Source organism: Saccopteryx bilineata, chromosome 4, assembly GCF_036850765.1.
Source record: "Saccopteryx bilineata isolate mSacBil1 chromosome 4, mSacBil1_pri_phased_curated, whole genome shotgun sequence".
Classification (NCBI taxonomy): Eukaryota; Metazoa; Chordata; class Mammalia; order Chiroptera; family Emballonuridae; genus Saccopteryx; species Saccopteryx bilineata.
This window is the reverse complement of record NC_089493.1, coordinates 291851237-291864901: the sequence shown is the minus strand read 5'-3', so window position 1 is coordinate 291864901 and position 13665 is coordinate 291851237. Positions and strand designations below refer to the sequence as shown.

Below are 13665 nucleotides of genomic sequence, written 5' to 3'. Positions count from 1 at the left end.
GGCACATATGGGAGTTGATGCTTCCTGCTCCTCCCCTCCTCCCCCTTCTCTAAAATGAATAAATAAAACCTTAAAAAAAAAAAGAACTAATCTAGAAGATTATTAAATGGAAAAACTGCTACCCACCATGCAGTGCCTCATAGAAAGCTCAAGGAGGGAACTTCCTTTTTCTAAACAAGTCTCAGATCTTATCATGTTAATGACTAGGATGATTTTTTGGAATTAAAAATCATATAAATGGAATATTGTGCCTGACCTGTGGTGTTGCAGTGAATAAGACATTGACCTAGAATGCTAAAGTTGCCAGTTTGAAACCCTGGGCTTGCCAGGTCAAGGCACATGCAAGAAGCAACTATGAGTTGATGATTCCTGCCTGCCCCCACCCCCACCCCCACCCCACCTTTCTCTCTTTTTCTCCTCTCTCTAAAATCTATTAAAAAATTATATATATATATATAATTTTTTTTTTTCATTTTTCATTTTTCTGAAGCTGGAAACGGGGAGAGACAGTCAGACAGACTCCCACATGCGCCCAACCAGGATCCACCCGGCACGCCCACCAGGGGCGACGCTCTGCCCACCAGGGGGCGATGCTCTGCCCATCCTGGGCGTCGCCATGTTGCGACCAGAGCCACTCTAGCGCCTGAGGCAGAGGCCACAGAGCCATCCCCAGCGCCCGGGCCATCTTTGCTCCAATGGAGCCTTGGCTGCGGGAGGGGAAGAGAGAGACAGAGAGGAAAGCGTGGCGGAGGGGTGGAGAAGCAAATGGGCGCTTCTCCTGTGTGCCCTGGCCGGGAATCGAACCCGGGTCCTCCGCACGCTAGGCTCTACCGCTGAGCCAACCGGCCAGGGCAAAAAATTATATATATTTTTTTGTGACAGAGACAGAGAGAGACAGAGGGACTGACAGGAAAGCAGAAAGATGAGAAGCATCAATTCTTCATTGTGGTCCCTTAGTTGTTCATTGATTGCTTTCTCATATGTGCCTTGACCAGGGGCTTTAGCCAAGCCAGTGACACCTTGCTCAAGCCCACGACCTTTGGGTTCAAGCCAGTGACCATAAAGTTATATCTATGATCCCATGCGCAAGCCAGATGAACTGGTGCTCAAGCTAGTGACCTTGGGATTTCGAACTTGGGTCCTCAGTGTCCCAGACTGACATTCTACCCACTGCACCACTGCCTGGTCAGGCCTTTTTATTGATTTTAGAGAGAGAGGAAGGAAGAAAGGGAAAAAGAAATATGGGTTTGTTCTACTTACTGATACATTCATTGGTTGATTCTAGTAACGCCCTGACTAGGAATTGAACCTGCAACTTTGGTGTATTGTGAAGATGCTCTAACACACTGAGCTACCCAACCATGGCTAACACAGCTATTTTTTAAATTACTATTTAGAAATTAAATTTTCCTCACAGGCAGTGGCGCAGTGGATAGAGCATCAGCCTGGGATGCAGAGGACCCAGGTTCAAAACCCTGAGGTTGCTGGCTTGAGCACTGGCTCACCAGCTTGAGAAAGGAGCACTGGCTTGAGCATGGGATCATAGACATGACCCCATGGTCGCTGGCTTGAGCCCAAAGGTCAATGGCTTGAGCCCAAAGGTCACTGGCTTGAAGCTCAAGGTTCCTGGCTTGAGCCTAAGGTTGCTGGCTTGAGCCAAGGGGTCACTCGCTCTGCTGGAGCCCCCCCCCCCCCCCGTCAAGGCACATATGAGAAAGAAATCAATGAGCAACTAAGGTGCTGCAACAAAGAATCGATGCTTCTCATCTTTCGCCCTTCCTGTCACTCTGTCTCTATCTGTCCCTCTCTCTGTCTCCGTCTCTCTTTCTTGCTAAAAAAAAAAAAAAATTAATAGGGTGACATTGATCAATAAGAGTACATAGGTTTCAGGTGAACATCTCTACAGCATTTGAACTGTTGCTTGTGTTGTGTGCCCATCAAGCAAAGTCAAATCATTTTCCATCACCATATCTTTGTCCTTCTTTACTCCCCTCCCCCGATGTTCATGAGTTTCAGTTTTATATTCCACCTATGTAACACAGTTCTTTTTTTTTTCTTTTTTTACAGAGACAAAGAGAGAGTCAGAGAGAGGGATAGACAGGGACAGATAGGAACAGAGAGAGATGAGAAGCATCAATCATCAGTTTTTCGTTGCGACACCTTAGTTGTTCATTGATTGCTTTCTCATATGTGCCTTGATGGGGGGGGGGCTACAGCAGACTGAGTAACCCCTTGCTCGAGCCAGCGACCTTGGGTCCAAGCTGGTGAGCTTTGCTCAAACCAGATGAGCCTGTGCTTAAGCTGGCAATCTCAGGGTCTTGAACCTGGATCCTCTGCATCCCAGTCTGATGCTCTATCCACTGTGCCACTGTCTGGTCAGGCTGTAACACAGTTCTTTTTTTTTTTTTTCTGAAGCTGGAAACGGAGAGGCAGTCAGACAGACTCCCGCATGCGCCCGACCGGATCCACCTGGCACGCCCACCAGGGGGCGACACTTTGCCCATCGAGGGCATTGCTCTGTTGCAACCAGAGCCACTCTAGCGCCTGAGGCAGAGGCCACGAAGTCATTCTCAGCGCCCGGGCCAACTTTGCTCCAATGGAGCCTTGGCTGCGGGAGGGGAAGAGAGAGACAGAGAGGAAGGAGAGGGGGAGGGGTGGAGAAGCAGATGGGTGATTCTCCTGTGTGCCCTGGCTGGGAATCGAACCCGGGACTTCCGCACGCCAGGCCGACACTCTACCACTTGTAACACAGTTCTTTTTTTTTTTTTTTTTTTTTTTTTTTAGAGAGGAGAGAGAGAAAGGGAGAGAGAGAGACAGAGAGAGAAGGGGGGGAGGAGCTGGAAGCATCAACTCCCATATGTGCCTTGACCAGGCAAGCCCAGGGTTTCGAACCGGCGACCTCAGCATTTCCAGGTCGACGCTTTATCCACTGCACCACCACAGGTCAGTGTAACACAGTTCTTAATGTCTCTATAATCACATGAAGTTTGCACAACTTCTGTGAGTTCAGTGTGGCAGGCGTTTACAATCCCATGTGATAGACCGGACAACAAGGCCTAGAAAGGTGATTCTTCCCTAGGTTACCTGAAGGGAACAGTACCAGAAATGAGGTTGAAGAAAGGGTAAGATATACACATGGCAACATGGATAAACCTTAAAAAATAGGGCTGAATGAAAAAATTAACAGAGCCTGACCAGTGGTGGAGCAGTGGGTAAAGCATTGACCCAGAACGCTGAGGTCTTTGGTTTGAAATCCCAAGGTTGCCAGCTTGAGGGGCTCTTGAGCTTGAGCAAACGGTCGCTGGCTTGAACTGGGGATCTTCCAAGTGATCTCAGAGGTCACCAGCTTGAACCCAAAGGTTGCTGGCTTGAGTCCAAGAAAGGGGACACTGGCTCGATTTGACCCCCTCCAAATCCCTGGTCAAGGCAGGTAGGAGAAGCAGTCAATGCACAACCGAAGTGAAAGCAACTATGAGTTGATGCTTCTCATTCTCTCTCCCTCCCTCCATCTCTCTCTCAAAATAAGAAATAGTTAATGAATAAGAAGAAAAGTTTAACAGAAATGTATATTCATATATATAAAACCATTTGTATAAACATGTACTGTATACTACACATTTTTCAAAATTTATACAAACCAAAATATTACACGTTAAGCTGGTTGGAGTGTAGAGGGGAAAGGGAGGTGCATTCATCTGCTCAGGCTGCAGTGCGAATCCACAGACTGAACCTTTCTTCTTCTTTCCCAAGTGAGAGGAGGGGAGGCAGAGAGACAGACTCCCGTATGCACCCTGACCAGGATCCACCCGGCAGCCCACGTCTGGGGCAGATACTCTGTCCATCTTGGGTCATGCTGGCAACAGAGCTATTTTTAGCATCTGAGGTGTAGGCTCCTCGCATGCAATGCACTTAAACCAATCGAGCTGTGGCAGTGGAAGCGACAGAGAGAGAGAGAGAAAGGAGGGGAAAGGGTGGAGAAGCAGATGGTCGCATCTCCTGTGTGCCCTGACTGGGAATTGAACCTGGGACATCCACACACCGGCTGGTGCTCTACCGCTGAGCTGACTAGCTAGGGCCATGCAGACTGAATCTTAAACAGACACTTATTTCCTCAGTTCTGGAGATTAGAAATCCAAATTCTTTTTTTTTTAATACTTTTTTAAATTTTTTATTTATTCATTTTAGAGAGGAGAGAGAAAGGGAGAGACAGAGAGACAGAGAGGGAGAGAGAGAGGAGAGAGAGACAGAGAGAGAAGGTGGGGAGGAGCTGGAAGCATCAACTCCCATATGTGCCTTGACCAGGCAAGCCCAGGGTTTCGAACCGGCGACCTCAGCATTTCCAGGTCGACGCTTTATCCACTGCGCCACCATAGGTCAGGCAATACTTTTTTATTTATTGATTTCAGAGAGAGAGGAAGGGAGAGACAGACAGACAGAAACATCTATGTGTTTCTGTATATGCCCTGACCGGGGATTGAACCAGCAATCTTTAACTATTGATGACCCCTTCTACTTCCAGTCTTCTTTTTTTTTTTTTGGACAGAGACAGAGAGAGAGTCAGAGAGAGGAATAGATAGGGACAGACAGACCGGAAGGGAGAGAAATGAGAAGCAACAATTCTTCATGTGGCTCCTTAGTTGTTCATTGATTGCTTTCTCATATGTGCCTTGACCAGGAGCTACTGCAGACCGAGTAACCCCTTGCTCAAGACAGCAACCTTGGGCTCAAGCTGGTGAGCCTTGGTCAAGGCCAATGAACCCGCGCTCATAGCTGGTGAACTCGGGTTCTAAACCTGGGTCTTCTGCATCCCAGTCCAACACTCTATCCACTGCGCCACTGCCTGGTCAGGTTCACCTCCAATCTTCTTACGGGTTTTGCTCCACTCAGACATAGGACCCTTTTCTTTTAAACTATCTCTGTCAACCGGTTTCTTTCTCTTTGCCTACACCCCACCTGCCACCAGGGTGATGGACGTGACAGTGGAGCTTAGGAGAAAGGTGTACAACTGGCTGGAATAACTGAGTGAAACGGCCATTGATGTCTCTCTCTCTCTTTCTCAGATCTTCAAAAAATGGAGTTCAGAGAGGCCAAATGATTTGCCTAAGGTCACACAGTAGGTGGAAGTTCTTTCAGACTTCAAAGCAAGGCTCCTTTTACATGTTCTACACTGCCTTTGGCCCCAGCTGACTTCATTTACTCATTCTTCCACGTATAATTCATCTAGTATATTATTTATTGGCACCTTCTTTATGCCAGGCCGTGTAAGACACGGGGATATAGAAATTAGAAAAAACATGGCCCCTGCCCTTAAAAAGCTCAGCTGTGAGTAGAAGGAAGAGACATCTAGGTGGGCAAATGTGATCATTTGAGGGGCCTGTTAAAGGCGTTGGGAAGGAAAATGATTTTGCCTGGGGTATTTGAGGAAGTTTTCAGAGGAGGAAGAGCCCTTTGAGTCATACCCTTGAAGGGTAAGAGTTCACCTGGTACAGAAAAGGAAAAGGCCAGTATGGGCAGAGTCAAGGATGTGGGCACTTGCCAAAAGCAAGTGTGTAGTGGGGTGGCAAGACCAGATGGGGAAGGCTTTGGCAGCCAGGTCAGAAGTGTGACTTCATTCTGAGGTCACTGGGGACCCCGGAAGAGATTCAAGCAGTAAAACACCTTCGCCAGGAATCTAAGGAAGTTCTCTTCTGCTGTGTTGTCCAAAGACCTGATGTTATTTTTATTTTTTACCTAACATCTTTTTAAGAATCCATTGCATTAAAAAAAATAATCATTGCCTGACCTGTGGTGGCGCAGTGGATAAAGCAAGCGTCGACCTGGAAATGCTGAGGTCGCCGGTTTGAAACCCTGGGCTTGCCTGGTCAAGGCACATGTGGGAGTTGATGCTTCCAGCTCCTCCTCCCTTCTCTCTCTCTCCTCTCTAAAATGAATAAATAAATTAAAAAAAAAAATCATCATTGTATAAGCTGGCAAGAAATATTGATGACCCCTTTCACCTCCAATCTTCTTAAGGGTTTTGATCCACTCAGACACAGGATTTTTTTTTAAACCACCTCTGTCAACCTGCTTCCTTCTCTCTGCCTACACCCCACCTCCCACCAGGGTGATGGAGGTGACAGTGGGGCGTAGGAGAAAGATGTACAAAGAACAGAGCGGTTGACACTTCCCATCAAGATGACAGACAGGCAAAGGGATCTAGATGGTGAGGACCCCAGGTGTTCTTGGTCTCGGCTTTCCCCACCTCTCTGGGCCGGTTAAAGCATCTCAGCTTCCTACATGGCCCGCCCACTTGTGTGCTGCACTCAACTTCCTGCCCCACCAGAGGAAGTGGGGAGAGACAGCAGGTGCAGCACCAGCTAGCGGGGCCATGGTGAGTCTGTCCGTCCGTATGCCCAGGAGTCCAGGCATCCCTGCCCCAGTCCCCAGGGTTGCAAGGCCGAGGTCAGCCCACAACAGGCTGACTTCTAGCCCGTGAGGCCAGGCTGCGATGGGGGCTCTGTCTGCCGCTCCCAGCAGCCTCCTACGGTTTACCTCCCACCAACAGGACAAGGACTATGTTGGTTTCGCAGCCCTCCCCAACCAGCTGCACCGCAAGTCCATCAAGAAGGGGTTTGACTTCACACTCATGGTGGCAGGTCTGGGGGTTTGGGAGAGCGGACTGGTGGTGATGCCTCCAGAGATCCTGCCTGTCCCCTCACCTGATCAACTGGGCCTGTCCCTTCCACAGGAGAGTCAGGCCTGGGGAAATCCACCCTCATCAACAGCCTGTTTCTCACCAACCTCTATGAGGATCGGCAACTGCCTGAGGCCAGTGGTAAGACTCTCCTCCTCCTCCTCTCCAGGTGCTCCACGCCCTCCTAGCTGCCCGGGCTACACCCTCTGCCTTCCCATCTGGATCTCCCATGACTTTCTAGGGGACTCAGGCAGCTCATTGTTCATCTCTGAGACTGTTGACTCTCCTGGAAAAGAATGGGTGGGGGCAACTGTGCAACTAAGAAAGGATATTGCCTGACCTGTGGTGGCGCAGTGGATAAAGCGTCGACCTGGAAATGCTGAGGTCGCCAGTTCGAAACCCTGGGCTTGCCTGGTCAAGGCACATATGGGAGTTGATGCCTCCAGCTCCTACCCCCTTCTGTCTCTCCTCTCTCTCCCTCTCTGTCTCTCTCTCCTCTCTAAAAATGAATAAATAAAATTTAAAAAAAAAATTTAAAAAAAAAAAAAAAAAAAAGAAAGGATATTAGTCCTGCCTCGGACCCCTACCCAGTTCCCTGATCTCTCCGTGTCCCCACAGCTCGCTTGACGCAAACGCTGACTATTGAGCGTCGGGGTGTGGAGATTGAGGAGGGGGGTATTAAGGTGAAGCTGACCCTGGTGGACACACCTGGCTTTGGGGACTCAGTGGATTGCTCAGACTGGTGAGGAGTGGGGGAAGGAACGAGGGATATGCTCCCAGTATGGCTACTCTGTGGAGACTGAGGGGTCAGTTACAGGGTGATCTGCCTTGGCCTCCTCCACACCCTGACCCAAAGGTAGGGGGTGTTTCTGGTGGTCATGTGGCCCAAAGTGCCCTGTGCTTCCTGACATCTCACTTATGACCCTGTCAGTCTCCTGATTTCTTTGGTTAGAGACAAAGAACTACTTCCCACCCCTGCAGTCCTGGCAAGCCTTGCCCCCTTCCCTGCCTTGTGGCCCCTGGCTCTGACCACATGCTCTTTCCCCTCCCCACACCTCAGCTGGCTGCCCGTGGTGCGCTTCATTGAGGAGCAGTTCGAGCAGTATCTTAGGGATGAGAGCGGCCTGAACCGGAAGAACATCCAGGATTCCCGTGTCCACTGCTGCCTCTACTTCATCTCACCCTTTGGCCGGGGGTCTGCGGGGCACCCTGGGGGTTGGGGCATTTGGGGAGGGTTGGGGGTGTATCTGTACCCTGAGACCAAGCCCTGACCAATCCTTGGGTGCAGGCTCCGGCCCCTAGATGTGGCCTTCCTCCAAGCAGTACATGAGAAAGTCAACATCATCCCAGTCATTGGCAAAGCAGATGCCCTGATGCCTAGGGAAACCCAGGCCCTCAAGCAGAAGGTTTGTGTGGTGACTTCTGGACTTTGGCCCCACATGAAGCCAAGAGTCATGATCAAACTGAACTCAGCTTTAACTTTTTTGATCTTGGGTTGGAAGTCTTGGAGCACAATGTGTAACACTAGACTATTAAAAGTTTCTGAGGAAGGTGGGTAGTAATCTGCCTGAAGGAGCCATATCTCTGGAGGCTCGGAATAGAATCCCTGGGCTGGATGCTTAGCTAAGGACTGTCCAAGGATAGGAACACAGACCTGATGCGCCCTGATAGCCCTCTGGCCTCAGGATGCTGATAGCCCCATCCCCCAATGTCTTTGGAGCCATCTCCTGCTATTTCTGCTCATGTCTCTCTCTCTCCTGGTATTTTGGTATCTGCATCTTAGAATTTTTCCAGGTTTCTGCCTTGACTGTTAGGGTGCCTTTGTCTCAAATTTTCACTATCTCTGTCTCTGTCTCATGACCTCTGAGATTTTGTTTTTGGTCATCCTGCACATTCATGTCTCACGATCTCTTTCCTGTCTTCCTATCTCTGACCACCTGGTATCTGTGTCTGCATCTGTTTATGACCATGCCATGGCTGTGGCTCGCGGCCTCTGTGATCCTCACTGTCTGTGCGTGTACCTCCTCCCAGATCCGGGACCAGCTGAAAAAGGAGGAGATCAACATCTACCAGTTCCCTGACTGTGACTCCGATGAGGATGAAGACTTCAAGAGGCAGGACGCAGAGATGAAGGTGCAGAGGCCAGGGAGGAAGGGACAGAAAGCAGAGGAGGTGGGGGCGGAGGCTGAGAAGGAGGTTTCTGCTCTGGAGGCCCAGTGGCGATCCCTGACTCCTGCCCCCTAGGAAAGCATCCCTTTCGCAGTTGTCGGTTCATGCGAGGTAGTGCGGGACGGCGGGACCCGCCCAGTGAGGGGACGCCGCTACACCTGGGGTACCGTGGAGGGTGAGTAAGGCCAGGCACGCACTGAGGTCAGCAGGGAGCCCAGGCCGCCTCCAAGTCAGTCGCACCTAACGTGTGAAGATGGGGCATGCTCTGGTCCTGGAGGTCCTAGCAGTAAAATGAGCGGTCCATGAGCTGCAGACCGCAGACCTTAACCCTAGAACGGGGGTGGGGGGTGGGGTGGGGTGGGGGGCACGGACTGCGGGAACACCCAACCCAGCGGGTGGGACTGGACCGGAAGCTCCCTGACGCACGCTGTCCGTCTCCCAGTGGAGAACCCACATCACTGCGATTTCCTGAACCTGAGACGGATGCTGGTGCAGACACATCTGCAGGACCTGAAGGAGGTGACGCACGATCTGCTCTACGAGGGCTACCGGGCTCGCTGCCTACAGAACCTGACGCGGCCTGGGGCGCGTGATCGAGCCAGCCGTAGGTGAGAGCCAGGTTGACTCCCGGGTACTTCCGAGGTCTTGCCCTCGCGACATCTATGACTCTTCCTTCACCGTCCAGACCTCTCTCCCGAAGTCTTTCCCCACCCACTTTGCTTACGGCCCTAACCTCAAGGACTAGGGCTCACCTCCTAGAGCCCAAGCTCGGTCCAGGTCGGCCTCGCCCACACAATCACGGGTCCCACTGTGATCCCTGCGCCCTTTCCTCGCCCACTAGTAAGCTTTCCCGCCGAAGCACCACAGAGATCCCGCTGCCCATGCTGCCTCTGGCTGAGACGGAGAAGTTGATCCGCGAGAAAGACGAAGAGGTGAGCAAGCACCTGCCTCCCCACCGACCAAAGTCCCCAGTCCTCTCCAAAGAAGTCCCTCTCTGGCCTCGCCCGGCCCCATCCCCTGAATCTTGCCCCGCACAGCTGCGTCGCATGCAAGAGATGCTGGAGAAGATGCAGGCCCAGATGCAGCAGAGCCAAGTTCAGGGCGAGCAGTCGGACGCTCTCTGAGGGTCCCGCCCGGGTACTGCTTCAACTGGATCCGCCTTCGGTCCGTCTCTTGTCCAATCCCCGAGCCCCAGGCTGCCCAGTGCCTAACCCTGGAGCCCGCCCTCGCACTGGGTTCTCGGGCTAAAGTTCTCCCAATCCCAGAGGTAGCAGTGTGTCCTTTGTCCCCGCCCTGACTCCGCCTCCGCCCCGCCCTCCACCGCCTCCCCAGCCTGAGCTTCCAGCCTAGCCGCGACCACCCCATCCCCGCCCCTCTACACCCGACCGGCGTCTACTATAAAACCTAAGTTTCCTGAGGCCTCCCGTCTGCTCTTTCACAGTGGGAATCAGCACAGGCTGTAGTGAGTGGAGCCGCCCCACCCAGGCCTTCATTCATTCACTGGGCATTCACTTTGTGCCAGGCCCCCATCTGAGTCCCTCACAATAACGCACTGGTGGCACCGTGGATAAGAAACAAAGACCAGTTAAATTTTATTAGGACTCAGGGTAGGGATCGGACTGGCAGAAAGGCATTGGCTAGCGGAGGCCTAAAAAGGGTCCTCTACTCCTGGTCCTTGGCGTCGCCATGCGTGATGACATAGCAGATGTTCTTGTAGTCTACGTTGCCACCCACGTCGGGTGGGAAGGCAGCCCACATGTTCTTGATCTGGGGAAAGATTGCGAGCCTGCGTCTCCTACTGATTCCTTAGGCTCTCTCACTCCATCCCTCTGCTTCTCCCAGGCCCCTCCCCCCACTCACCTCCTCCGGGGTGAAGCGGTCACACTGGGTGGTAAGTAGCTCCTCCAAGCTGGAAAGAGGTGACGTGGGGGGAGTTGAGATTGGGCCTTGTAAATTCTTTGCACTCCAATCTCATCTAAGTTGCTATTCCCAGTCTCGCCTTGAAAACCGGGCTCACTTTAGATCCCTCCAGTGATCTCCCAAACACAAAAGGCTTCCTGGTTTTGCCCTTCTCCCGTGTGTGCTGTGAACGTTTAATCCTAATCCATAGTTCGCATTTCTCCCTTCTCCCTGGTGGCGCCTAACCCTTGGTAGGAAGTTATGGAGGTTTTCTGTGGCTGAGCAGCTGGAGGGGGTCACTTACAACTGCTTCTTGATAGAACCCTTCCCCTCAGGGTCCAGGACCTTGAAGGCTCCAGTGATCACGTCCTCAGGATCAGCACCTGGGGTCAGAGGGCACAGGAAGCTGAAGGACCCCTGGAGGGTCTGTTCCTGAAAGATCTGGGAAGGGGCAGCTGGGAGCTCGGACCCAGGACACTTCATTCACCTTTGAGCTTCTCCCCAAACATGGTCAGGAAGACGGTGAAGTTGATGGGACCACTGGCTTCCTTCATCATGGCATCGAGTTCCTCATTCTTTACATTGAGGCGCCCTGGAGTGGGGGGAGGGAAGCATTGGCTGGAGTGGGGTCCTGGGGCCAGAGGGAGATGCTTCTCATAAATTCAGATTATCCCACCCGTTTTCCATCTGGGTAGACTGAGCCCCACGGTGGAGCCAGCAGGGCTGGCCCTCAAGGCTGCTGAATTCCCAGCACTCTGTAGCCCTGGATCTTGACTGGTGAGGTAGGGGCCTCACCCATGGCTGCGAAGGTGTCCCGCAGGTCTTCCTTGTCAATAATGCCATCACGGTTCTGGTCAATCACTGTGAAGGCCTGGGGAGGGCAGGGGCAGGGAGGGGTGAGGCCTCCCGTGACCAGGCTTTCGCATCCTTACTCCAGGCAGATCAGATGCTGGCCCCCAGCCAGCTGTCCTCTTACATGCCAAGAAGGGAAGGGAGCAAGGAATTCTAAACCCTTCCCCTCCCACTAAAACAGGTGCACATTCCGGGGTGGGGGTGGGGAAGGGCAGCAGGGGGTGCCTTTGGTCAGCCTTCAGTATCCCCTTTCCCTAACTCACCTCCTTGAACTCCTGGATCTGAGTCTGGTCAAACATTGAGAAGACATTGGAGCTTCCACCCTCTGCTGCTGCCCTTCTCTTGGCCTTCTTGGGTGCCTGGGGGGTAAGGGGTGGGCGAAGAGATCAATGGACCAGATCCTACTCTTCTTTGGAGGCAGTGGGTTAGATTCAGGGTTCTTTGAGTCCGTTCTTGTGAAGCAACTCATCTGGCCCTAGGCTTCCCCTTCTTCATGACTTCTTTGCTGAGGTGGTTGCTTTAGCTGTATCCGCAAGTTCCTATCTGTAACCCTGAGTCCCATCCCTTCATCCTACCCAACGAGTGGAACTTTCCTCCCCTATGTTTCATTCCTTCTGCCCTGAGCCTGCCTCCTCTGAGTCCCAGACTTCCTGTATGACCCTGATCCACTCATTCATTCTGTATGAACTTCTACTTTATCATGTATAAAATGGGAATGGGAATCTTTGCCTGCTTGGTCTTAGAGGGTTTTAGGGAGATGGCGTGCAGGGAGGTACGGAACATGCTGAGAGAACCTGGGCTCCTGTGAGCAACGTGTCTGAGTAGATTATCCTTGTTTGGGTTCTCTAGGCCATCATTCTCTATGTTCCCCATTAGTGATACCAAGAAAAGGAGAATTCATCTTTCTTCCTCTTAATGGACTGGAAACCAGCTACAGTCTTTCAAAAGTTGAGGCTGCCCTGAGGTCTGAGGCATCTGGGTAGGGGATGGGGGATTCTCACCATTTCTTCAGTCTCCTGGGGGCAAGGCTGGACAGTAGCAGAGAGTCAGTCCGTAACAGTCCCTCTGGGGTTATATAGTCCTGCCCCAGGGAGCCCTTAAGATACCAGGGTAACCTTAGCCCTGCAGTTGCCCACCCCAGATACCAAAATAGCCTGGCTCAAGGCCTTTCCTTTTTGGAGTGCCTGCAGCAGCTGGAGTCCAAGGAGAGAGGGAGGAGGGAGGGAGTCTTGGGATGCAAGTCTTAGTAGAATTGGGCAGGAAGGGATGTTCTTTCTCTCAAAAGGGGGCTGGAATGTGTTCCAGAGTTCAATGAGGGCCCAAGCTGGGGCACAGTGCTCAAAGAGAGAGAGAGGAACCATGCCCCTGCACCCCTGAGTGGGGTGGGCCCACATTTAAACCCGGTAAATTTATTGAGCACCTGTAGTAGTCCAGGTGCTGTGCTGTGCTTTCCGCGTGCACTTTGGCAAACACAACACCCCCTCAGTTGGAGTTCACAGTCACGTTGAATGTGTGCGTTGGGTGGGTGGGGGGTAGCGGCAGAGTTTAAAGGTGGAAGAGAGCCATCTGGGGAACCAGAGGATCAGGAAGGTCTTCTACATCCTCCTCCAGGAGAGGGAGGGTTTTGTGAGGAAAGATGCAGAGCCATGGCCAGGTAGTTCGGTTGGTTAGAGCATTGCCTCGAAGTGCAGAGGCTGCTGGTTTGATCCCCGGTCAGAGCACATACAGGAACAGATTGATGTTCCTGTCTCTCTCTCCTTCTCTCCCTCCCCCTCTCTCTAAAAATCAATAAAAATAAATATAAAAAAGATGCACAGCATGGAATCAATAGGTAAGAAGAGACTAGACAGCCTAGGGCTTTGTGCTTCAACTCCCTGGGTCTTGGTTTTCCCTTCTATAAAATGGGATGTAATTCTCATCCCTCAGAACTTGTGGATGTGAACATTACTTGGAAATGGTTTAGTGAAATAAAATAATGATTATTACTTAGGCCCTGCCGTGGTAGAACTTGCAGTCCAGTCCTGGAGACAGGATAAATACAGAAAATGACATGGAAGTAGAGGGCACAGCAG

The 13665-nt window shown here is 51.7% G+C and overlaps 2 protein-coding genes across 2 annotated transcripts; one reads left to right on the top strand and one right to left on the bottom strand.

Annotated features, from left to right (window-relative positions):
* The first annotated feature begins 6335 nt into the window (after window positions 1-6335).
* On the top strand, window positions 6336-10251 carry SEPTIN1 (septin 1). Its single transcript, XM_066278437.1, has 11 exons — window positions 6336-6370; window positions 6545-6635; window positions 6728-6814; window positions 7292-7415; window positions 7734-7868; window positions 7962-8079; window positions 8705-8806; window positions 8918-9017; window positions 9285-9450; window positions 9684-9774; window positions 9880-10251. The coding sequence occupies exons 1-11, from the start codon at window positions 6368-6370 to the stop codon at window positions 9964-9966; spliced, it is 1104 nt and encodes a 367-aa protein (XP_066134534.1). The 5' UTR covers window positions 6336-6367; the 3' UTR covers window positions 9967-10251.
* A 159-nt stretch (window positions 10252-10410) lies between these two features.
* Window positions 10411-12719, bottom strand: MYL11 (myosin light chain 11). The gene is made up of 7 exons (XM_066275670.1): window positions 12595-12719; window positions 11857-11952; window positions 11537-11612; window positions 11229-11333; window positions 11046-11124; window positions 10703-10751; window positions 10411-10609 (listed from the first exon to the last, which is right to left on the bottom strand). The coding sequence occupies exons 1-7, from the start codon at window positions 12595-12597 to the stop codon at window positions 10505-10507; spliced, it is 513 nt and encodes a 170-aa protein (XP_066131767.1). The 5' UTR covers window positions 12598-12719; the 3' UTR covers window positions 10411-10504.
* Window positions 12720-13665: the final 946 nt, after the last annotated feature.